This window comes from Mercurialis annua, linkage group LG2, assembly GCF_937616625.2.
Source record: "Mercurialis annua linkage group LG2, ddMerAnnu1.2, whole genome shotgun sequence".
Lineage (NCBI taxonomy): Eukaryota > Viridiplantae > Streptophyta > Magnoliopsida > Malpighiales > Euphorbiaceae > Mercurialis > Mercurialis annua.
This window is the reverse complement of record NC_065571.1, coordinates 18,223,194-18,246,810: the sequence shown is the minus strand read 5'-3', so window position 1 is coordinate 18,246,810 and position 23,617 is coordinate 18,223,194. Positions and strand designations below refer to the sequence as shown.

General features: G+C 40.6%; 1 protein-coding gene and 2 long non-coding RNA genes across 3 annotated transcripts; 2 read left to right on the top strand and 1 right to left on the bottom strand.

Annotated features, from left to right (window-relative positions):
• Positions 1-339: 339 nt before the first annotated feature.
• On the top strand, positions 340-3,229 carry LOC126670071 (uncharacterized). The gene is made up of 3 exons (XR_008790190.1): positions 340-433; positions 533-936; positions 2,724-3,229. It is a non-coding gene; the product is annotated as an uncharacterized LOC126670071 (long non-coding RNA).
• Positions 3,230-5,671: 2,442 nt separating this feature from the next.
• LOC126669947 (uncharacterized) lies at positions 5,672-6,181 on the top strand. The gene is made up of 2 exons (XR_007638595.2): positions 5,672-5,893; positions 5,974-6,181. It is a non-coding gene; the product is annotated as an uncharacterized LOC126669947 (long non-coding RNA).
• A 14,457-nt stretch (positions 6,182-20,638) lies between these two features.
• On the bottom strand, positions 20,639-22,329 carry LOC126668312 (uncharacterized). The gene is made up of 7 exons (XM_050361517.1): positions 22,188-22,329; positions 21,943-22,088; positions 21,681-21,868; positions 21,347-21,530; positions 21,108-21,232; positions 20,858-20,987; positions 20,639-20,803 (listed from the first exon to the last, which is right to left on the bottom strand). Exons 1-7 carry the CDS (start codon positions 22,327-22,329, stop codon positions 20,639-20,641), a joined length of 1,080 nt encoding a protein of 359 aa, XP_050217474.1.
• Between the last annotated feature and the right edge of the window lie 1,288 nt (positions 22,330-23,617).

The following is a 23,617-nucleotide window of genomic DNA, read 5'->3' as shown; positions in this document are numbered from 1 at the left end:
ACAGTTTTCACTTAGGCATGAGGTTTAGATATCCCTAAGAATTTGTGATATTGTCTGAATTTTCCCGTACTGTTCTGGTATAGTGTCTTATCAAAGGCTGGAGATAAATTGGTTGATCGGAAAAGATGACGAATTCTTGTATGTTCTCATCAGGCTTTGGAATCTCTTTTTGAAAATCACATGCTTACCTGTGAAGAAGGTAAAATAATCATGGAACTGGCATTAAACTTTTGATTGAATGCACATGAATGAGACCGTCTATTGCCTTTATAAAATTGTTATTTGGTTCAGATGATCCAGTGCTTTGACTAACTATATGTTCTACTAAATTTTAGAAACAAGTTTGCTTAAAGCAATGCAATTTGGTCCTGAACATGGGTGGTTCTCTCTGTTCTACTCCTGCCTGATTAAAAATGCAAACATAGGAAACAAGGTTCTCTGATGCACCGTTTTTCTTATGTATTCTGCTTAATTATTCTATGCGACTCTGTTCTGATTTTCAATTATATTCCTTATGAATGTGGTTATCCAGAATGATAAAGAAAGTACTATAGAAGCCAAGTTTAGAGAGCTTGAAAAAGAAAGTAGCTAGCAACTGTAACCCTTCTGGGCAAAGTTTCATGCATACATTGAAGAATGGCACTGATTTACTTGCCTGCAAAGCTGAATACTACAATCAATGTGATGAATACAACAAATGTTTCGAACTAACATCGATGTAAGTTTGCAGGACTGTTTAAACAGAATATGTTTTAAACATGCACGTTAGATGCGATCGCTTATTTGAGTTTTCTTTTTTTACTTTAAAAAACTTCTCGAGAAGGACCCTTTCCATTTGAAATGTACATTGGTTCATTTAGCTGCTGCTATGGAGCTTGGAAATTCAAATGAGCTTTATCTTATGGCTTGTGATTTGGTGAAGGATTATCCTCAAAAGTAAGTTCTGCTCTCCTTTTCTTTCTTTACTGACTCTGAACTTTCTATTTATATTTGTACTTGTCAAAATACTTGTGAAAATCCTTAAATTAGGCTTGATAAATACTGTCATCCCCCTCAAAGTGATGCTGGTCGATCAAGAACCATTTCAGTTTGCCCACAAGAAACTAATGACGTTGTTGTGTCATGGCCTAAGTAAATACATGGCTTAATTACTTAAAAACCACTCACCTTGAACTTTTTTTTCGTTTATACCATAACCTAGGAAAAAATTCATTTATACCCTGACGTATGTATTTATGTTTCACCTCTACCCCAAGGCACTAAATTAACCTCTTTTCATTAAGAAAAAAGTTTAAAATAGTTCTTCATTTTTAACCTAAACTAATTAGAGATTAATTAGAAATGAATTTTTCTCTAAATGAAGGACTATTTTTAACTTTTTTTTAAATGAAAAGAGGTTAATTTAGTGCCTCGGGGTAGAGGTGAAACATAAACACATACGTCAGGGTATAAATGAACTTTTTCCTAGGTCAGGGTATAAACGAAAAAAAAGTTCAAGATGGGTGGTTTTTAAGTAATTAAGCCTAAATACATCAACTATCTAGAGGTTCGGGGCAATCCAGAGGAAAAGCATGTGTTGCTTCTCCTCATGAAGTAACTCACTAAGGCACACATCCAAAGAAGGAGAAGGATTACGATTCATCAAATTAGAGCGGGTTGCCTCATACTAATCTATCTTGCTCTGCTCATGCACCTCTTGAAAAGTAGGAAGAGTCACATGGTATCCATAAAAGTATTCTTGAATGGAGATATCACCTTGAGAGTAACTAAATGTCGTTGGCTGATCCTACAAGTCAGGTCATGACTCTAGTATCCTTGGCGTACCACTGAGCCAAATGAGAAAGCTCAGTACGTGCTGGATCAACCCCCATGTCCTCGTAGTTCTTTTCGCATAACAAATAAACGAGTATGAAATTTCCCAGGGGGAATTATTTTAACCCATGAAACGAACACCAAAATTAACTAAGCTGGTAGGTAGTTGACATGATACCTGTAAGTCGCCAAAAATAGTTTCCAAGAGTTTCTGAAAGAGACTGAACAGAAAGGAAAAAAAAGTTCAAGAAAACAGCAGTAACTCTGCAGAAAACATCTTTCAAATTCTGAATTATGTCTCTGATTCCATGTCTAATTGGAATGGATACTTTTCTATGTGAGAGTTCCTCTCAATATATTAAAAATAAGAGAGACATACAAGGCTGATTCTCAGCAATTACACCAATCAGATCTAACTTCTAAGCTGATATATAGTAAATACATCAACTAAATCTAGGCTGTTTTGTAGTAATGAGATCTACTTAAATAAGTTAGTTTCAACTCTAGTAATATAGACAATATATTTACATCAAAAAAGCTTAATTAAGGTTTGATTTATGCTGTCAATTATGTTAAAATTCATACAAATCTTCTTTGGTGTATAAATTGCAATAAAATAAATTTCGTATTAAATTATTATTCTTCTTAAGGGAGAACTTCGTGCACCGGGTGTACCCTATGTTGTTTTCCATTTTAGGACTTGCATGCTAAGTTTAGATGGATTTTTGTTGACACCTTTGTTTCCATGGTTGAAATGCAACATTGACATGTCATTATTAATCAGAAAATTTATGCCTGTGCAATGCCATTGATATGCCTAGTGATTAGATTTCTCGAGTTTGATGAGTTTACATCTAAATTTTTAATTTTTTGGGATCTGCATTAATATTAAGGTCCTTTGAATTTCGCAGATTAATGAAGATTACTGATTTACTAAAGGTGAATGCAGAATGCCAGATGGATTTGGTACTTTGATACACAATTCAGTAGAATGCTGCAGATGAACATCACATCAATGCCTAGATTAATATGATTTGTTCATGGAGATGAGAACTCATATTGAGTGAACTTTCTTAAACCACCATTTATAAAAAAAAAAAAGAGCTAAACATCAGTTTTTCCTGTGTTATACTGCTGCGAATATCTCATTAGTTCGGTCTTCTCCGATTTGCCCTCTCCAGGATTGCTTGCTGCAGGGATCCCATACCATATTTTGGGCATATTGAATGTGGAAAAAGGAGATTTGCTTTCGAGCGAGTTTCAGTGGTGATTAGATAGTAAAGGATTGTGTTATTGAAATTGGAATATCAAGGAGTCTTTTCTTAATAGTTAGTTTTGATTTAAAACAGGATGTTCACTGAAGGTGACCAAATATATTTCATAGAGTGGCAGGAAATTTTACATTTTTAAAGCTAAAGTTTACTTCTTTATTATATTGACATAATAACCTTTCTTAAACTTGTCATTTTGTATTGCTTTAGAACTTCAATTTTCACGACATGTTTACATGCTAGTGTGGGCCTAGTTTAAATGGTTAAAGCGTTTCCAAGTGCATCAAGAGGTCATGAGTTCTAATCCTGCCCCCGTAACTGACAACTATGCTTACTTGTTCAGCTCAGAACGACAAGATGCCTGAATAAAAAATAGAAGCAATTGCCCTTTTGTATTTTTGATGGTCTGCATAACCTTGCCTGGAATTTAGGCTCTCATCATTCTTGGTTTTAATTCATTACATTCTATCTCTGGATTAGATATTCGGAGTTGAATTAAATGCTGCTAATAACTTTATATGTTGTTTGTATTCCTCATTTTGGAAATAGATTGATGAACATATTTATGTTCAAATTAATATAATCAATTTACAATGTATCAGGATGTACCATGAAGCAATTTCGTGCTATGAGCGAGCACTTATCTTATCAACTAAAAGTTTGAGTAATGAGTACTTATGCGGGTCTTGCATACACTTACCACTTGCAGGTAACTTGAGTTCCTTTTATACATATGTTTATGTCATAATTAATCAATTAGCTTTTCGATCGGAGCTACTAGTGATTTTAAAGAATAAACTTTTTAGGATATACTGAAGTTTAATCAATCTATTTACCATAAGGAATTAATGTTTTCATCTTGAGATCTTTGGTATTCGTTTCTCTTCAACATTCATAATGAAAGTAAAGATATGGAAGGGTTATGCTGAAAGTTCTTGCAATGGTGAGGAAGTTTTTGAAGTTTTATGTCTATCAATGCTAAGAAATTTTTTATTTCATCTTTGTAATCTGTGCAGGATAATGTTACTGCAGCAATCACACATTACCATAAGGTATGTAATTTGCAATTTGCTTTTGCTTCTGTTTTATTTAATGCAAAACTCTTGTCATAGACTTGACGTTTCGGATACGAAACTTTATAACGTTAAAATAACACTGTTTCGCCGTGTCCATTTCCAGGTGTCCCGTTTCCCCGTGTAGGTGGCCGTGCTACCTTGTTTGAGAAAGGTGACAGAAAACATTGGGGGTGAGATGTCAGAGTGTTTAGAGAGGCAGGGTCGATTTCGGTTACAATGGAAGGATCAGCATTTTATTCTCACGGCTGTGGCTTTTTCATGGAGCAGCTGGGTTAGTAGAATTGCTGAGTCGTGGAGTAATCATCTTGAATAAATATTTGTTAGGCCGTGTAGGACAGTAGAAGTTGACTTCTCAGTTTTTAACACTAACAGTAAAAACATTAATAGTAAGGAATTTGTGTTAACAAATTAAAGTTTCGGGATTTTATGTTTACGAGTTGAAGTTTCGGGATAGCAATGAGACAGAGAATGAAGTTTCCGGAGTGTTGCTGAAAATTACCTGATAATAAGAACGTCCTGCAATAAACGTAAGGTTTTTTTTATACATTATTTGCCTCTCTAATTTTCTGAAATTCTTTTCTCACTCAGGCTTTAAGGCTTGAACCAGATGATCAATTTTCCAACGAAATATTGAGTTTGGCCCTCGTAGATGCAGCTCGCGGTGGTGTAGACCCAACATTTGAGTTTCGGTGAATGTGAGTTGTATACATAGTTCATTTGCAATGTATTTATTATTTGCAGTATATTCAATTAGATCACTGTTTGTTGTGCTAGAGGAAGAATTAAAATTTGAGTATAGCTGAATAGTAGATGTAGTAGGCTGCAATGTTTTGTATTTTATGTAAATTTTTATTATACTTCCATTTCCATACTTAGCCAACTTCTCATTGCGTATGAAAAGGACCTAATGACACTAAAAAATGTTCACATTTTATGAATGATAATCCTGATGTGAAGTATTTTTGTTCCTAATTGAATAAATTAATAATGATGTTTTCAGATGCAAGCAGCTGATGTCCAAACATTGGATGAAAATGTTAAGAAGTAAGGGAGTTGGGTTGATTACAGTTACTAGTACTACTGTTAGATACACAGCACCCACCCATACTATGCAAATCAAATTCTTGTACTTTTTTAACTCAACCCATCAAATTAAGTGAATTCATTAAATTAACCAAAATATATCCCTAATAGAGAAAAGAGTTATTTATGTCATTAAGGTTCGACTCGAGGATTAAGTAAGCTCTCAACGTTTGGTAATTTTCAAATAATGCCCCTAACGTCATAAAAATTAAACAATTATCAGACCTTTTGATTTTGAAAACCAGACCCCAACGTCTCATTTATAAATCAAAACAGGGGTCTGAGTGTTCATTATATTGAGATATTAAGGTCATATTTGAACATTTTCGGACATTAGGAGCTCACTTGATCTTATAAACAAATTTTAGGAACATAAATGACCATTTTTCCTAAAAATAATAATAAAAAATGTTGGGTTAAATAATTATAAACCAACCCATCAAACGAATCAAAATTTATTTAAACATTTAGGGATCAGCTAATTTGGTTGAAACCAAATTATGCTTACCCTAATTTGAGCCAGGTGGCATAAGAAAGTGCAAATAAAAGTGATTTTTGTGAAATTGAATAGCAAAAGAGAGATGAGCATAGAAGAAGCAGGTCCTCCGGGGCCGAAGGTCGCGCGATTGCTGTATTTCGTGGGCGCTGGATGTAAGAAATTTTCAATTATTTATTTTTATTTTTATTTTTATTTTTACACAGAAGCGTAATAACAAATTGCTGTTTTACAGTTTTGTGCACAGTAGTGTTGAACAAATGGAGGCAGATTCAGAAGAAATCAATTCAAAACAACTCTCCCGCTGCTGCTCTCCACAAATAATCTCATGTTTTCTTTGTTATTTTGGTAATTCTTAGTTAGACAGATCCATCCACAAATTTTATGTTATCTGCTTTTTATTTCACTTAATCTTTCAAATTTATGCACCCATTTGGATTGAATGACTTTAATCCAATTTATGGAGTATCAAAATCTATAGATTTCGAATTAAACGTTAATTACCATCACCTTAACATATTTGAGCAATTCTTATTTTTACTAACGAACATTTGCTGTCTCATGAAACCTGCAACTGTTTCATGAAACCAGTATTTTACCGGGAGCAATGATGATGGAGTTAATTTTTTAAGATTTGGAAATTATCAAATTTTGTAAGGTTTGGAACTTCTATAATCTATGAAATAAATTCCTAGGCTTAGTCAAATAATAAAGGGTTTTTACAGAAATAACATACTTTCCTTTATTTATATAAGGTTTAATTATTTAAAAAAACCCACCTTAAATTTTTTTTCGTTTATATCATGACCTTGTAAAAAAGTCATTTGTACTAAATTTTGAGTTTTTAGGTTTCATCTCTACTGAAAAGTACTAAAATTGCGTCTTTTCACTTGAAAAAAGTTTAAAATAATCCTTTAATTTATATTTATATATTAATTACACGTATGATATAACCTTTTATTTAATTGTTTTTAATTTTTTTCATCCTTTAATTTATTAAATTGTCAATTATATTTTTGTATTGGGTAGAGATGAATCGTAATAATTCAAAATTGGGCACAAATGATTTTTTTACAAGGTCAGAGTATAAACGAAAAAAAAATTAAGATTGATGTTTTTTAAGTAATTAGGCCTTTATATAAAAAATACGATCCTCTTTTTTTTATGAGAAAAACAAAAAACAAAAACAAAAACCACTAAATAACTAAAGAACTAAAAGAATGGGACACAGCTTGCAGTTCTCTAAAGCCATCAAAGTCCTTCAACAAAGCTACTGCTGCTATAAACGGGACTGATGCTACCCAAATTGTCTCTTCAGTAGTGGTTGCATGAGCTATAAGTTCGTGAGCTACTCCACCGGCCTGTCTCCGGATCCGACACCACTGAACATGATTTCTGATTCATTTTTAATTGCAGATATCAACTCAAACAGTCAGAGTCAACAATAATATTCAGAAAACCACACTCTGCTGCATTTCTCAACCCAAGCAAAACTGCTTCACCTTTTGCGCAATTTATATCTCCACCAACACCCAAAATTTTGTTTCAAGGTCGGATCACTTCTCGTCTATCATCTCTGATAACGAAACCCAGACCCCAGCTTCTTTTCTCTGCAAATACCTGCATCAAAATTTAGCTTTATGAAACCATTTATTGGTGTTCGCCTGGAAATATTCCGGACTCGAATCTTTGAATTTATAATCGGGATCGGTTTGAGGTTTGATACTTTAACGAACTTATGCAGATATTCACAGGGCTTGTTTGGTTAAAAACACTTAACCACGTGATCTAAAAAGTAATAATTTGGGAGTCACGGACTCAGGCGAGATTAATACCGAAAACTACTCCTAAATTAAAACAATCCGGAGATTGCGAGATAAAAAGCACTGGGCTTGGTTTTTGATTGATTGATTTGTTGATACAAAAATAATAAAGCTCTGAGCTATTTATAGCTCCTCATAATTAAGACTCCTAATTTGACTAGGACTAAGACTCTGAAAGAAAATCACTCCTAATGAGCTACAAACTCCTAATAAAATAGAAAAAGCAACAATAAACAAGCTTTCCGTTGGGCCTTGATCCCTGATAAGCCCATATGAAGTTCTATCCGGTATTTATTTGGGCCGGTGTAAACAATGCCCCCAACAAGTCTGAAAAGTTTATCTTTTGGGCTTGTTCTCCCTTTTCAGCGCTTCGAAGCCCACTACTGAGGCCCAAGTCATTTGAAAAAATTTAAAGGGGTGCGTATCTATAAACCTTTCGGTACCCCTTTTGGCCACGTCATCTCCAGCTGTTCTCCATGATGCCACGCTTTGACCCCACGACCTTTCGGCTCCCTCTGATTTTGTCTTTTAAGAAAAACACCATCTCATTTCATCACTTACCTACTCTCTCTGCATTTATCAAGCTTTCTCTCTCCTCAGCAACCTCAAGCAACTTCTTAAGTCTTTTCTGGTAAGCCTTCGTCCTCGCCTTTCTCAATTCTGATTCGCCCTTTTAGTTAATCGCCTTACTAAGGTATCTCCATTCTTTGCAGCTACCATGGCCGCCCCAAATGTGAACCTAGCTGAACAAGTATCGGCCAAGATTGACGAAGTCCGAACCAACGCTCCGAATACTGACTTCAAGGTAATTACCGATGCCGGCGATAACCAACTCTGTATCGGTCCTGTCATAACTTCACCTAGCCACCTATGTGACCTCGCTTCTCCTTTCACCGAAACCACACCCCCTAGATTCTCCTTACCACACCAATCATCAGTATGGGTCGGCACTACTTTCAGGAACTGGCCGATCGAACATGCGGGTTTCTCCAACTGGGCAATCAGACTCTCTCCTCATTATCGCCAGTTATGGGTGGATGTAGGGATTTTCGACCTTATCGAATTATGCAAGGCGAGCAGACCCATCGCCAAACACTACATCATGGGAGCCTCGCTTTACTGGTCAAGCGCCATCAACTGCTTTTGCTTTAAGTCCGGACCGATGACCATCACTCTTCTTGATTTGGCCTTGATGCTCAACATCCCAATTAACGGCGAACGGATCACTCCCAACCTCTACGCCGAATGCCCAAAATTCAATCTGACAAAGGCACAAAAAAGCTATGGCTCCTTTGTAAAATTGTTCATGGGCGAGGAACCATACAAACCCGATCATAAAGAGCACATCGCCTTCTTGGCCTTTTTCCTTGCCAAATATGTCCTGTGTACTTCATCATTCCGGGTGACTGAAGATTGCTTCACACTAGCTGCTGCACTCGCCGAAGGACGCCGATGCAACCTAGGCGAATTTGTCTTAGCCCATCTGTACCGCTCATTGGGTGATATTGTACCCCTCAAGGATCCCAGAACTTTCAAGTGCCCAGGAGGCCCACTTTGGATCGCCCAACTTTGGTTGGCCATGTACTTCCCTGAGCTGTTTGAGCTCGGTCCTCCTACCAAGGCCGAACTATGCGGCTTCCAATTGATATCGGCCGGCACACGCCTTCCACATATTTTGGATGTCTTGCAAGTCTTCAACAGCCATGCAATAAGATCGTCAGAGTTAATGTGCCCGGCTCTTCAACTCGCCTACCCCCCGTCTTGGCTCCTCGCCGGATGGGATACTGAAAACATGGAAGAGGCGATCGAAGCCGATCCAAGATTAAAGCTCGGCGGCCCTTACTGGGGAAGTGCCCTTAAATCACGGAATTTAATAGCGGGACTGGAATATGATCGTAGCGGGGTCGAACCTTACTGTCCTAACTATGTCTCTCGCCAGTTTGGCTTCGCCCAAGGCATTCCCTGTCCTTTATTGATCGCCTTCAATAATCGCGGGACCCATAGAACTTCTATTGAAAATTTCGCTGAACTCCAATACATAACCCGCCTAAACAAAGCCTATCTCCCTCCTTTGTCTGACTTGTCTCGCCCTTGTGTGTCCCCCATCTGTTCTCCTGGATTCACCGACTGGTGGAATTCCATCGTCCAATCGTATTATGATTTATCGCCCAAAGAGATTCTTTCACTACATAATTTCGATTTACCACCTTTAAACAGAAAACCTACTCATGCCGATTTATTTCTTTTGCAGGCCCCAAAACGTCAAACTTTCACAGGTATTATCGGTTATCATTTCGAAATTTCTCGCTTTGAACGTTTTTATAAATTCAAATTCGACCCTTTAGATCGCCCAGGAATGAACCTTAAGATGCAAGAACATAGGAGGATAGCTCGGTCTAGTTTTTATAAAAAATGGGATAGAATTTGGGAGGAAAAATATAAACACCTACCCTACCAACTCTTTTTAGAAAAGGTTCGCCCCAAATTTAAGTACAAATCCCCTCGTGTACCAAAATGTAATTATGCTACGATCGCCCCTATTAAAAAACCAAAAACTAGAAAAAAGAAAGCTAAAGTTGACTTAACCGATTTGGGAGTAACGTATACTGGCATCCGATGCCCACCTTACGAAGAATCCGTAGCCGAACTGGTGCGCATCGGTTACCAAAAGATCCCAGGTATTCTAAAAATATTCTTCGGTTACCTTTCTTGACTCCTTTTCACTAATACTTAGTGTACTTTTGCAGTTGGTATTCCCCATTTCGAAAAAGAAGATAACTGGGAGAATGATCATGAAGAGGAGAACCCCACGAAAAAATCCAAGAAGAAAAGGGCTGCCAAGACTTCCAGCAAGGAGCCGAGGGCTAAGAAAGGGCGAGCCGAATCTAAAGGCAAATCGGTCACGGGGATTTCTGAACGCAAAGGGTCTCATTTATTTGATCCATCTCCTGCTGCCACCCCTTCGCAGAGCTGCCATTCGTCCTCCCGGGGCGATACACAAACTGGCGGCGATGTTCAATCTCGAGGTGAATCTCAACCTTTTGAAGGTGAAGGAAACACCCAAACCTCGCTGGCCACCAGTTCACAGACTCCTAACGCTTCGGAGATTCTGAGGCGAATGGAGACCCCGCAGCGTATATCGCCCTTGGCTTCAGAGTATCTCAACTTCAATGTCCAGCCTGCTGCTAAACATTCCAAGGTAAGTTAATTAATTGCTCATTCTAAACTATTCGCCTAGCAGCTTATCTTTTACTGTGGTCAAACATGGCAGATTCCTCTAAGCCCAACCGATCCGGATGATGTGGCGGCGAAGGCGGCAGCTTTCTTGGATTCTGACAGTGATGATGATCAGCCGCCCATCTTGGAGAGCGAATTGCTTGTAGAAGTGAGCAGCGACCCTTCTGAGAATTGGGGCGATCACCTGGATATCATCTCAAAGATGAAGCCTGAAGGTACCTCCATCTTCAAATCGCCTCAAGAGGCCGAAAAGTTGAAGAAGGCTGCCACAGCACTGGCCGATGCTCCGCCAGAGGTGCTTAGTGAGAAGGCTCGCGGGGCTATGGCGAAACTGTCGGCCTCTTTTCCTGCCTTCCAGAAGATTCATGATGAGTTAGCGCTCGTCCAGACCGAAGCTGACAAGTTGGCGAGCCAGGAGGCCGAAGCTAAGGAGAAACTGGAGACGCTCAAAGCTCATGTGAAGTCGGCTGTTGCGACCCTCACTACCCGCCGCGATCGTGCTAAAGCCCTTCAGGATCAACTGGCTGCTATCAAGCAGGAGCTAAATATTGAAGAGAAGGAGATCGGCGAGCTGGAGGTCTCTATGGACAAAAGTCTGCTGCAGGGGATCGATGTTAAAAAGAGCAGGGGAGTTCTGAAACAGAAAATTGCCAAGGTGAAGCCGCAAGTGGACGATGCTCGCAAAGCTTTTATTACCGTTCGGAGCGAACTGGGCGATATTTTTAGCCATTTTTAGATTTTTATAAGTCCAGAACAATTTTTATATTTTTTGCAAGTTCAGAACAATTCAGTCGCTTTGTGTATTTGCACTAGCTCCGAAATTTTGGCAACCTTTGATCGGCCAGGGGGCCGTATCTTGTATTTTTTCGTTATTTGTCAATGTTTACTCGGCCAGAGAGCCGAAAATTTCATCATAATTCACAACCTGCATTACTTTCATGTCTGATTATTTTCATATTATCGGTCCGTAATTGGTCCGATACGAAATAATGTTTATTTATTAAAAATAATTACAATATGTTGAGAAAAAACGGAGAACCCGTTGAAAAAACTCAACGAATGTGAAACGCCGAAAACGCAAACGGTGCTACCGAATGATCGGCTTTGTCTTATATTCGCCGCATATTCTGTGAACTGTAACATTTCAGGATACTCGGCGGGGAAGCATCAACAGCACTACTCTTCGTCGGCTCCAAATAACCGACGGTCTACGCCCTCCCAACAGCTCGGAACGTACTTTTTCAGGAACTGACCGTTGATTGCCCTATCGTGTTCTTCCCCATCAATATCTGCCAACAAGTAAGCACCGCCTGTTAACTTGTTGACCACGATAAAGGGGCCTTCCCAGTTCGGGCTCCATTTGCCAAGCCGAGTGTCTTTGTGGCCGATAGGCAAGACTGCTTTCCATACTATATCGCCCACGGTAAAAGCTTTCCGTTTTACCCGTTTGTTGTAAGCTCTCTCGACCCTTCTTTTCTGGGCTTCTAAGTGGTCTAACGCCGTCAAACGTTCTTCGTCAAGGTCCAGAGAATCTATCACCATCTTGTCAAAGTAATCTTCTTTGGACAATTTGTTCTGGTATCTGCGGCGAGTAGACGTTACGGTCAGCTCCATTGGCAACATCGCATCGTAGCCATAAACCAGTCTGAAAGGCGAGGTCCCAGTAGCCGACTTCTGACTTGTTCTATTCGCCCAAACAGCTTCTGATAAAAACACATGCCATTGCCTTGGGTTTTCTTCAATCATCTTTTGAACTATGAGCTTGATGGCTTTGTTCGTGGCTTCGGCTTGTCCGTTGGCCTGGGCGTAGTACGGTGTCGAGTGCAACATTTTTATCTTCATTTGGGAGGCCCACCAACTTATATCGCTTCCTGTGAACATCGTCCCTTGATCTGTTGTTATGGACTCGGGCAAGCCGTGTCGGTGGACGATGTATTCTTTGAAAAACTTGATCACCGCTTCTTGTGTTGGCGACTTCAAAGGTTTAGCTTCGACCCACTTGGTGAAGTAGCAAGTGGCGATAATCACAAAAGTATGGCCGTCAGACGAGCCGGGGTATACTTTCCCTATCAGGTCGACCGCCCATCCTCTGAATGGCCATGGCTTGATGATGGAGTGCAGGTCTTCGGCCGGGACATGTTGTATTGGGCCGAATTTCTGACAAGCTTCGCAACCTTTGGCGTATCTTATGCAGTCTTGTTCCATTTTCGGCCAATAAAAGCCGTATTTATGGATAAGCCACCTCATTCTGGGGCCTGCCTGGTGGGCGCCTGCTATCCCTTCGTGTACCTCGGCCATAGCAAGCATCGCCTCTTTTGGACCGATGCATCTGAAGAGTAGCCCTTCAAAGCCCTTCTTATATAATTTGCCGGCTAAGACCACGTAATTAAGGGCTAAAGTCCTCAACCTCCTATTCGTGGCGTCTGGTTTTTCGAACCACTTCAGGAGCTCGTCCCTCCAATCTTGGGTGACGTCCAGCTGGTAAACCGAGAACTGTCTTTCGTCGATCGTGATGCCCCCGGTGTGGAGATTCGGTGTTTCCCTCTCTATGGTGTCGAACTCTCGGTTTACCTTGTAACCACTACCGTGCTGAGCTAGGTCGTTTGCAACGCCGTTATCGGCCCTCTCCGTGTATTCTGTTCTCGTATCTTGAAAGCCTTCGATCAGGTGTTTCGCCTTGTTGCAATATCTCACCAACAGCTCGGACTCGCATTTGAATTCTCCTGTCACTTGTTTAATGACTAGCAAAGAATCTCCTTTTACACTGATCGCCCTCGCCCCTAGCTCGGCTAAAATCTCAAAACCGAATATGAGGGCCTCATATTCTGCTTGATTGTTGGTGCATTCGAACTGGAGTCTGAATGATAGCTGGTAGGATGCCCCCAAGGGTGTGACGATGTGTACTCCTGCGCCTGCCCCCTGGCTTGTCCTAGATCCGTCGAACCACATCTTCCACACGGCGATGTCGAAGAACGTGATGTCTACTCGACCAGGTGTTTCTTCCTTGAGGGTAATACCAGGGTGATCGGCCAAGAAGTCTGCCAACACTTGTCCTTTTACTGCCCTTTGAGGAACGTACACCAATGTGAATTCGGACATTGCAATCGCCCATTTTCCCATCCGATTCCTCAGGTATGGCTTTGATAAGATATACTTAATGATATCGGTCGGGGATAATACATACACTACGACCGGCAACATATAGTATCGCAGCTTGCAGCATGTGAAGTACAGGCATAGACACATTTTTTCTATGTCGGTATAGCGAATCTTTGTGTCCGTCAATCCTCGGCTTAAGTAGTAGACTGCTCTCTCGACCCCATCGTCCTCTTGGGCGAGCATACAACCTAGGGACTCGTGTGCAGCCGATAGGTATAGCAACAACGGTTTGTTCGGCTTTGGAGGGGTCATAACCGGAGGTTTTGCCAAGTAACCTTTCAAATCGTCGAAAACCCGTTGTTGCTCGTTCGTCCATATCCACTCGTCGGTCTCTTTTCCTCTTAGCAAAACACTCCAGCTGCGAAGTCGGCCCGCTGTGTTTGCTATGAATCTTCTTAGGAAATTGATTTGACCGATGAGTCTCTGGAGCTGCTTCTTGGTTTTGGGTGGTTCAGCATTGATAATCGCCTTGGCTTTGTTCTTATCTATTTCTACTCCCCGCTGGTGAACCAAGAAACCCAAGAAGTTTCCAGCCGAAACGCCGAACGCGCATTTCAGAGGATTCATTTTTAACCCATTACGTCGTATACGCTCGAAACCTTTCCGGAGATCGGCCAAATGAACTTCGCCGGTATTTGACTTGATTACGACATCGTCGATGTAGACCTCAAGGCATTCAACCCCTCTGAACATCTTGTTCATCGCCCTCTGATATGTTGCCCCCGCATTTTTTAAGCCAAAAGGCATCACGACCCATTCGTAGGCTCCGATCGGCCCGGGGCATCTAAAAGCCGTTTTGGAGATGTCTTCTTTGCTGATTGGAACTTGGTTGTACCCGGAGTGTGCATCGAGGAAACTGAGTATCGTGTGTCCTGCTGCCCTGTCTATCAGCATATCGGCCACGGGCATCGGGTATTCGTCCTTAGGTGTAGCCAGGTTGAGGTTCCGAAAGTCTACGCATACTCGTAGCTTCCCGTTTTTCTTCATCACTGGCACGATGTTAGAGAGCCATTCGGTGTATTGGGCTTCCCGAATAAACTTGGCATCTTCCAGCCGCTTAATCTCATCTTGTATGAGAGTATCCACTTCCCTGGACATTCGCCGGGGAGGTTGCCGAAATGGCCGAAACCCACTCTTTAATGGAAGCTTATGTTCGGCGATGTCAGGATCAAGGCCCGGCATTTCCTCGTACGACCAGGCAAAACAGTCGCGGAACTCAATGAGTAGGGCGATCAGTTGCTCTCTGAATCCCTCGTCCAGTCCTGCGTTGATATATATGGGCTTAGGCGATTCATCTGTCCCCAGATTGATTTCGAGGAGGTCGTCCTGAACTTGGGCGGGATCGTCTTCTAATTTCCCGGTTGCCAATCGTATGTCCCCGATCCGCAGCGATCCTGTTGGGTCTTGCTCTTGGTCCTCATAGATGCATTCGGCCGATGTGATATCATACAGCGAGGTTAACTGTCTAATTTTCTCCCTCAATTCTTTATGTCGTGCTATCATTTTGAATCTTTGAGGATGGTGGATCGGCCGTTGCCCCCGAGGGTCACTGATACCGGCCGATCCGAGTTAACAAGCAAGCGAGGGACGCTCGTCTCTCCTCTCGAACTAAGAGATTGTATATTGCGCACCTCTTCATCGTATAAACGTGCTTCGAGTACGTTATGGTCCTCGCCGAAGGGGTTGGGGTCACCCTGCACAACTTCGGCCTCGCCGTCATCTCGCCATATGAAGAGCATTTGGTGCATAGTCGACGGTATACACATGTTGGAGTGTATCCAATCGCGGCCGAGCAAAATGTTGTAGTTGCTCCGGGCGTTGACCACGAAAAACCCTTCTTCGGTTTCTACTCGCCCTACCTTAATTCTGAGGGTAATGTATCCCTCGGCCGGCGTCTCGCCCCCTGCGAAGTCAGTCATGTAAACGTCGGTCGGGTCAAGCTGATCCCGCGTTATGCCCAGTTTTTTGAGCATTTTCGCCGGTAGTATGTTGACGCCAGCCCCGTTGTCGATGAGGACTCTGTTGATTGACACCCCGTTCAGATCGGCCTTGATGTATAGTGGCCGTATGTGCCTAGTCATCCTTGTTGGAGGTTTGCTAAGGGATACTACCGCGGTATCATCGGCGCTATCTCCTTCTGGTACGATTACATCGCCTTCCAACGTTGCCTTCTGCCCTGGTTTACTTCTGTATGAGTTGGGGAGTGTGACCACTCTTACTCCGTATTCGTCCCTTACCACCGGGACCCATGCTTTCAACACGCCCTCCTTGTGCGAGACGACGACCTCGCGTTCTTTGGGCAACCTTGCTTTAAGTTGGCCACCGTGGTGCGATACGAGTACGTCCTTGTAGGACGATCGGTTGCTGGAATCTTCATCATCCTTGTGAACCACTGCCGTTACGGGCACAGCGGCCGAGTGTTTTTCGCTCTTCGGTATCCATACCTTCCTTACCTTGGCATTTCGCCTATCCGGTGATTTGGCGTCCGTATCGGCCTGGTTCCTTGCCCCCAGTCTCTCGGTTATTGGCCTATTTCCGTGCTGCTCTCTGGGACCCGATTCTGCCCCGTGATTCGCCCGCGACTCTTGTCGCAGCCTTTGCATTCGCCTCTTCTGGGTTTTCGTCATACGAGGGGTCTCCTCCGTTGGCCGAAATATCCTCTTGAATACATTAGTGGTAGGCCTCCGCTGTGGCTCATGCCTCTGCCACTGTTCTGTGGGCGATCTTGGTTTAAAGGTCTTGGGATGCTTCCTCGTGTTCTCGCCTCCTTTGACCTTAAAACACGTACTGCATGAGGGGCAAGTCATATCTGCAGTGGGCGAGCTGTACCGCTTCCTTTTCTGTTGCTGAGGTCGCCCATTTTCTCCTCGCCACTTTGAACCGTCGGTCTCGACTCTCGGCTTGGGCCTTCTAGGGTTCCACTTGCTTTGTATCTGCCCTTGCTCTAGGTAGCTATCAAAGTGAGGCCGAACGGTGTTAATGGACACGCATTTTACATCGGCCTCTTTCTTCGTTGGGAAGAGAAGTTTTCCTTCGTTAATTGCCTTCTGGATCACGTTTCTGAAATTTACGCAATTGTTCGTACTGTGCCTCCAGGAATTATGGTACTTGCAGTAATCTTTACCGACCAGCTCCTCCGTCGGTGGAATTGTATGACCTTCGCTTAGGGCGATTTGTCCATCCTTCAATAAGGCATCGAATATGTCGTCCGCTTTGGTCAGGTCGAACGAATACTCCTTTTGTACTACCGCAGTTTTATTTCTTTTAACAAAGCCAGACTTTCGCAAGGCCGAACATTCCAGGGGTTTTGTTCCCAAAAATTCGGCCATGTTGACTTCATCTTCGGATCCACTATCCTCGCTATCGGACACCACGGCCACGTCGAGCTGGTCTTTGTAATAGGTCCCTTTAGATGCGCCTCTCCTCTGTTCTTTCTCCTGGAGGAGTCTTTCGTAGCTCGTCACCCTGTTCGTTAGCTCGAACAAGTCCCGAAACCTGTGGCCCTCGAAATGCTCCCTCATGGCGAAACTCATTCCTCTTACCACCATCGGTACACAATCGGCCTCTGGCATTTTGGTGGAGCACCTAGTCCTGAGGTTTCTGAATCGGCCGATATACTTCTCTGCCGACTCACTCGGTAGCTGTGAGATTCGGGCGAGGTCAGCCAGGGTGACATCGGGTGGTGCTCTGTAAAACTCTTCATGGAAGAGGATTTCGAGGTCCTTCCATGTGTCCACCGAATTGGGCGACAATCTAGAGTACCATGTAAACGCCATTTTTGTCAAAGAGCTGGCGAACAGCCGGAGCTTCCAGAAATCATGAGCGGCTGCTTCGCCGCATTGTGCTGAAAACCGGGCGACATGTTCAACCGTCGATTGGCCCTTTTCCTCGCCCGAAAACAAACTAAACTCTGGCACTTTATACCCCCTTGGGAAAGGATATAACTTGTCGATCCAGTCCGGATACGGTTTCATGTACGATGGGCGAGGCATAGGTCGCAGATCTACCCCGAGCCTTTCTAGCATGTCCACGAGTTGCCCTTGATTGTATATACTTGGATCGCCTCCCTCGGAGTACGATCGTTCGCCCGTGTTGGGCTCCTGGGTGTTGGCTCCAGTAGCTCCCCCTTGTGGTCTAGCTTCGCCTTGTGGGTTGGACGAGCTTGCTCCCGGGTGATCGGCCCTTCCTGAGAACTCGGCCTCGTTCCTCGTTAACAGCTTAACGGAACCATATGTATACCCCATCTTGCTGGGTTGTTGTTCGGCCGAACCACCTGGTTGACCAAAACGGCTCGGTGTTTGGTTCTGTTCGGCCCTCTTGTACCCCTGATCGGCCGCGGATTGCCCAGAAAATAATCGCCCTAGGTTTTCCATTGCCTTGTTGAGGCCGTCTAAGTTCCCTTGGATCTGTCTCTGGACCGACGTTTGGTCGGCCATGATGTTCCTCATTACTTCGGACATCTGATGCATCGCGCCGTCGAACATTTGCTTGTTCTCTTGCGCTATTTCGCCCCTCATGGCCGAGAAGTCGGCCTGTGATAAAGAAGGGCGAGAGGGAGGAAGCTGGCGCGAGTAGTCTATCATATCATCGGTCGCGTCGTCGACCTTGTCCTTAGGTAGGTTTCCCTCGGTATCCGTTGTATTCGGCACCTTGCTTGATTGGTTCACCTGTTTGTCCTTGGCCATGGTTTCCGATCTATCCGAATCTGATTCGTCTACTGTGTCACCCTCCTTCCGTTGTTGTCGGCGTATGGACCGAGCGTGCCTGGAATCGTCCTTAAAGTCCGTTTTTGTGCTAACCATAAACTGGTCCCCAGTGGAGTCGCCAAAAGATGTTCGCCTGGAAATATTCCGGACTCGAATCTTTGAATTTATAATCGGGATCGGTTTGAGGTTTGATACTTTAACGAACCTATGCAGATATTCACAGGGCTTGTTTGGTTAAAAACACTTAACCACGTGATCTAAAAAGTAATAATCTGGGAGTCACGGACTCAGGCGAGATTAATACCGAAAACTACTCCTAAATTAAAACAATCCGGAGATTGCGAGATAAAAAGCACTGGGCTTGGTTTTTGATTGATTGATTTGTTGATACAAAAATAATAAAGCTCTGAGCTATTTATAGCTCCTCATAATTAAGACTCCTAATTTGACTAGGACTAAGACTCTGAAAGAAAATCACTCCTAATGAGCTACAAACTCCTAATAAAATAGAAAAAGCAACAATAAACAAGCTTTCCGTTGGGCCTTGATCCCTGATAAGCCCATATGAAGTTCTATCCGGTATTTATTTGGGCCGGTGTAAACAATTGGGCAGGTCCACTTTTTACTCTTCTTTGGTTTCAGTTTTTGAGCTTTCACATTAGCTTCATTGAACTCTGCCAACATTCTAGATGCCAATTCTAACACTCTATCCCAAGCAACATCTACACCTTCAAAACACAATTAATTTCTGGCATACCAAATCCACCAACAAATCATCCAGAAAGCATTTCGTTCCCCCTTATTCAATCTGCACAAGACACTGTCCAACCATTCTATGAAGTTACAGTTTCCTACTCTAAAATGACTTCCAAACCACCCCCTTCTAACCCAATGACATTCTTAAAAATATGAGCAGTTGTTTCTTTTGTCCACACCTGATAAACATGCTCCATCACCAATATTAGCTCTGTGCAAAAGAGAAATTTGGTAGGCAAACTCAAATTGGCATGTCTCCAAACGAAGTGTTTTATCTTTAGGGCTTAATCACTCAACGCCCCTCACCTTTCACCCTTTTTGTAATTATAATTTTTTCAATTTTATCCTATTTTATCCTTTTATGTTTCAATTGTACCCCATATTAAAAAATTATGACAATTTAATAACTTTAAAGATGAAAAAAATTCAAAAGAATCAAATAGAAAGATAATATCATATTATTTACTATTTGAAAAAATACAAATAAATCCTTATTCTTTATAAACTTTCAAATAATCTTAAATGAATAATTACTTAATCTTTAAAATTTTATTAAAAATCAAATAAATTAAAAAATCAAAATTTTGTTAAAACTGTTTATGTCCCCACCGTCGGCATCGATTTCAACTGACCCACCGAATTTTCATCGGAGAGGCTGCTCCACCTTCTCAAATTTGAGAAGGAGGACCTCTCAATGGAGAAGGAACTACTCTTGCTCCTTCTCAAATTTGAGAAGGAGCTGAGCAGCTCCATCTCTGTCCGGCGTTATCATTTTTTTGTATTGTATTTTTTATTTTTTTCTTAATACGACTTTGTTTTATTCTGTTGAAATGATATTTTTAACGGTTTTGATTTAAAAAGTAATTGATAATTAATATAAATTAAACAAAAAAATAATTATTATTTGGTGATTTTAGGGAGGAAGAAAGTTTTTTTATATTATTAATAACATTAGCATCTATTTAGAAAATATGTTAAAAATGAAGGACTATTTTAAACACTTTTTCAAGAAAAAAGAGGTCAATTTAATACTTTAGGGTACGATTGAAATATAAAAGGCAAATTAGGGTAAACTTGAAAATATAATTGCAAAAGTGGCTAAAGGTGAGGGGGTTTTGAGTAATTAAGCCTATCTTTGGGGGAATTGATAATTTTCATATTTTATTCCAAGCAGTGGGACTTCCATCTCCAGATTGGTTTGAGGTGCCGAAAGTACTCTTTAATTTGTGTCCATATCATTACAATAGGCTGAACGAACTGAAAATAAATCATTTTCCGAGTAATTCCAAATTGGCCTATCGTCATGATCAAATCTCCTCCATCGCATTTCCTTTATCGCTTTCGCATCAAAATCTCGACAAACCGCATCAATTAATTGTTCGTTCTATTGGTATCCATTGTCTTTCAATAAATCACAAACCTACATGTCTTAGCCAACGTTCTCATTACTCGGATAAGCTCGAAACATTCCTTCCCTATTAACCCATGGATCTTTGAATACTTTGACAGTATTTCCATTGCTCAATTTCCATCTCAATCCAGTCAACAACGGAATCGCGCTAGCAATGCTACACCAGGTGAAGCTTGCCCTGGGTGCTATTTTTGTTTCAAGGAAAGAAGTTCGCGGAAAGTATCTAGCTTTTAACGCTCGGGCAGCAAGTGAGCTGCTATCACGTATCAATCTCTACCCTTGTTTTGCCAACATAGCTTTATTAAAGCTTTCGATGTTACGGAAACCCAAACCTCCACATTCCTTTCTTCTACACAATTTTTCCCAACCAACCCAATGCATTCCTCTACCGCTACCACCGTGCTTCCACCAGAAACTTGACATTAAACATTGCATCTCATTACACACCGCAATCGGTAATTAAAACACACCCCATGGTGTAAGTGGGAATCGCTTGAACTATCTTTTAAGAAGGACTTCTTTAGCCGCCTTTGAGAGTTGCTTTTCTTTCCAACCGCTAAGTTCTTTCCACACCCATTCAAAAAGGATATTGAAAATCTCTTTCTTCGATCTACCCACAAAAGTAGGAAGCCCAAGATAACGATCATGATGAACAATTTCCCTCACACCCAGATTTTCAGCAATGATTCCCCTCCTCTCCCTATGCACATTCCGACTAAACGAGATAGCGGTTTTGTCAAAATTTATCTCTTAAGCCGATGCCTCTTCTTAACATTTAATGACAGCTTTGATTTTTTCTCCTTCCCTCTCATCAGCCCTTGCGAATATGATAGAGTCGTCGGCGAAAAACAAGTGCGATATCATATGAGCGTTTCTTGCAACTCGCACACCATGGATTTTTCCATCATTCGCAGCATTTGTTATCAAATATGAAAAAGCCTCTGCACAAAGGATAAACAAAAAAGGCGAAAGAGGGTCTCCTTGACGAAGGCCTCTTTTAGGATAAAATAAATCTTTTGGGGCATCGTTAATCATCACCTAAAAAGAAACAGAGGTGACACATTGCATAACTAAGGCAACCAAAGCTGGATGGAATTTTATTTTTTTAGAACAGCTTCTACAAACACCCACTCGATCCTATCATAAGCTTTACTCATGTCTAGTTTCATTGCCATAAAACCTGTTTTATTTTTTGTTTTCCTGTGCATATAGTGGAAACATTCGAATGCAACGAGGATATTATCTGTTATGAGTCTACCTGGAAAGAAAGCACTTTGGTACTTAGATATCAAGTGAGATAGTACAGACTTAAACCTATTAGTTATAACCTTAGACACAATTTTGTAAAGGACGTTACATAAACTAATTGGTCTATAGTCTTTCATAGATTCTGGATTTTTGATTTTGGGGATAAGAACAATGTGGGTTCTGTTTAGTGCATTAGAGAAGGGACCTCCATTTAATACATTCAAAAATCGTGCCCGAAAAAGTGAATGCATATCCTAATTACCGTGCTGAGGTAGTTATATTGATATTGTTGCTTTTGATTGTTAATTGTTTTTATTAGTTTCAAAATAAAATTCAGCTAGTTATTTTTGTTCCTTAAATAATTTTCACTTTCCGATCATGTTGTTGGTGGACATTTTCATAGCAAAAATGGTGAATTTCAGAGCACTCATTAACAATTGAAATAATAATTTGCAAGCGACAATTTTTAATTATTACAATTTGCATAAACCGCGTATTGCATGTAGTTATGATGTCCGTTCAAATTAGATTAGACAAACATAAGCGATTAAGAAAAAGAGGTGTTAGGCTTATTAGTAAAATGTGTGTGTGGGACTGTTAACTTCTCTAGCTTGAGGAGCATTGCAACAATATCACATTTTTGCTTTCATTTTTAGTTTTGGAATTTAAACTAGAGCCACAATGTAATTTCTATTTTTAAATTAGTTCTTTATATACTTGTACTACATGTGATTACTATTATGTAACTTCTAAATTTAAATTAGTCAGCAACATGATATTGTGTTAATTTTAGTATTGGTGAAAAAATAAATAACGATGTTAAATTGTTATAATGTAACATTGTTGATTTTATATTGATTTCGGTTGATATTTTGTTGATCATTGCTGAAAAACATAATAATAATGTTAAACTATTGTATCGATATTGTGTTGACATTTTGTTGATATTGTGTTGATGTTCGGTTGATATTCGGGTGATTTTAACATTAGTAAAAATATTGTTCGTGAAGTAAAATAAAATAAAAATTAGATTAAAATAATGCTGGAAAAATAAAAATTAGCGATAATTTTTTTAAAAACTTCAAATAATTATTTTGTTAATGTTGATTTTATATTGATATATAAAAAAATTAAAATTAGATATATGTTAAATAATAAATGCTGATTAACTATGAGCAAAAAAATAAAGAAAAACATATAGAAAAAGTAAAAATTAACATAAAAAAGATTTAAAAAATTAATATTACCCAGTTTATTAAATGTTGTTGATATTGTGTTGATATTAAAACTGAAGAAAAACGTCAACAGCTAAAAAAAGTTAAAATCCAAAAAAAATCAAAAAAATAAAAAATATAATAAATATTAAATGCAGAAATATAATGGTGAAAAATAATGAAAAAAATTGGTGGAAGATAAGAATTAGTACAAACACTAAAGTTTTAAAAACAGTAGTATAAAAAAGAAAAAACATTTGGTATGAAATGTAAAAATTCAGAAAAGGTAGTGATACCGGTCTGTAAATGACTGGACTCCAGGCTT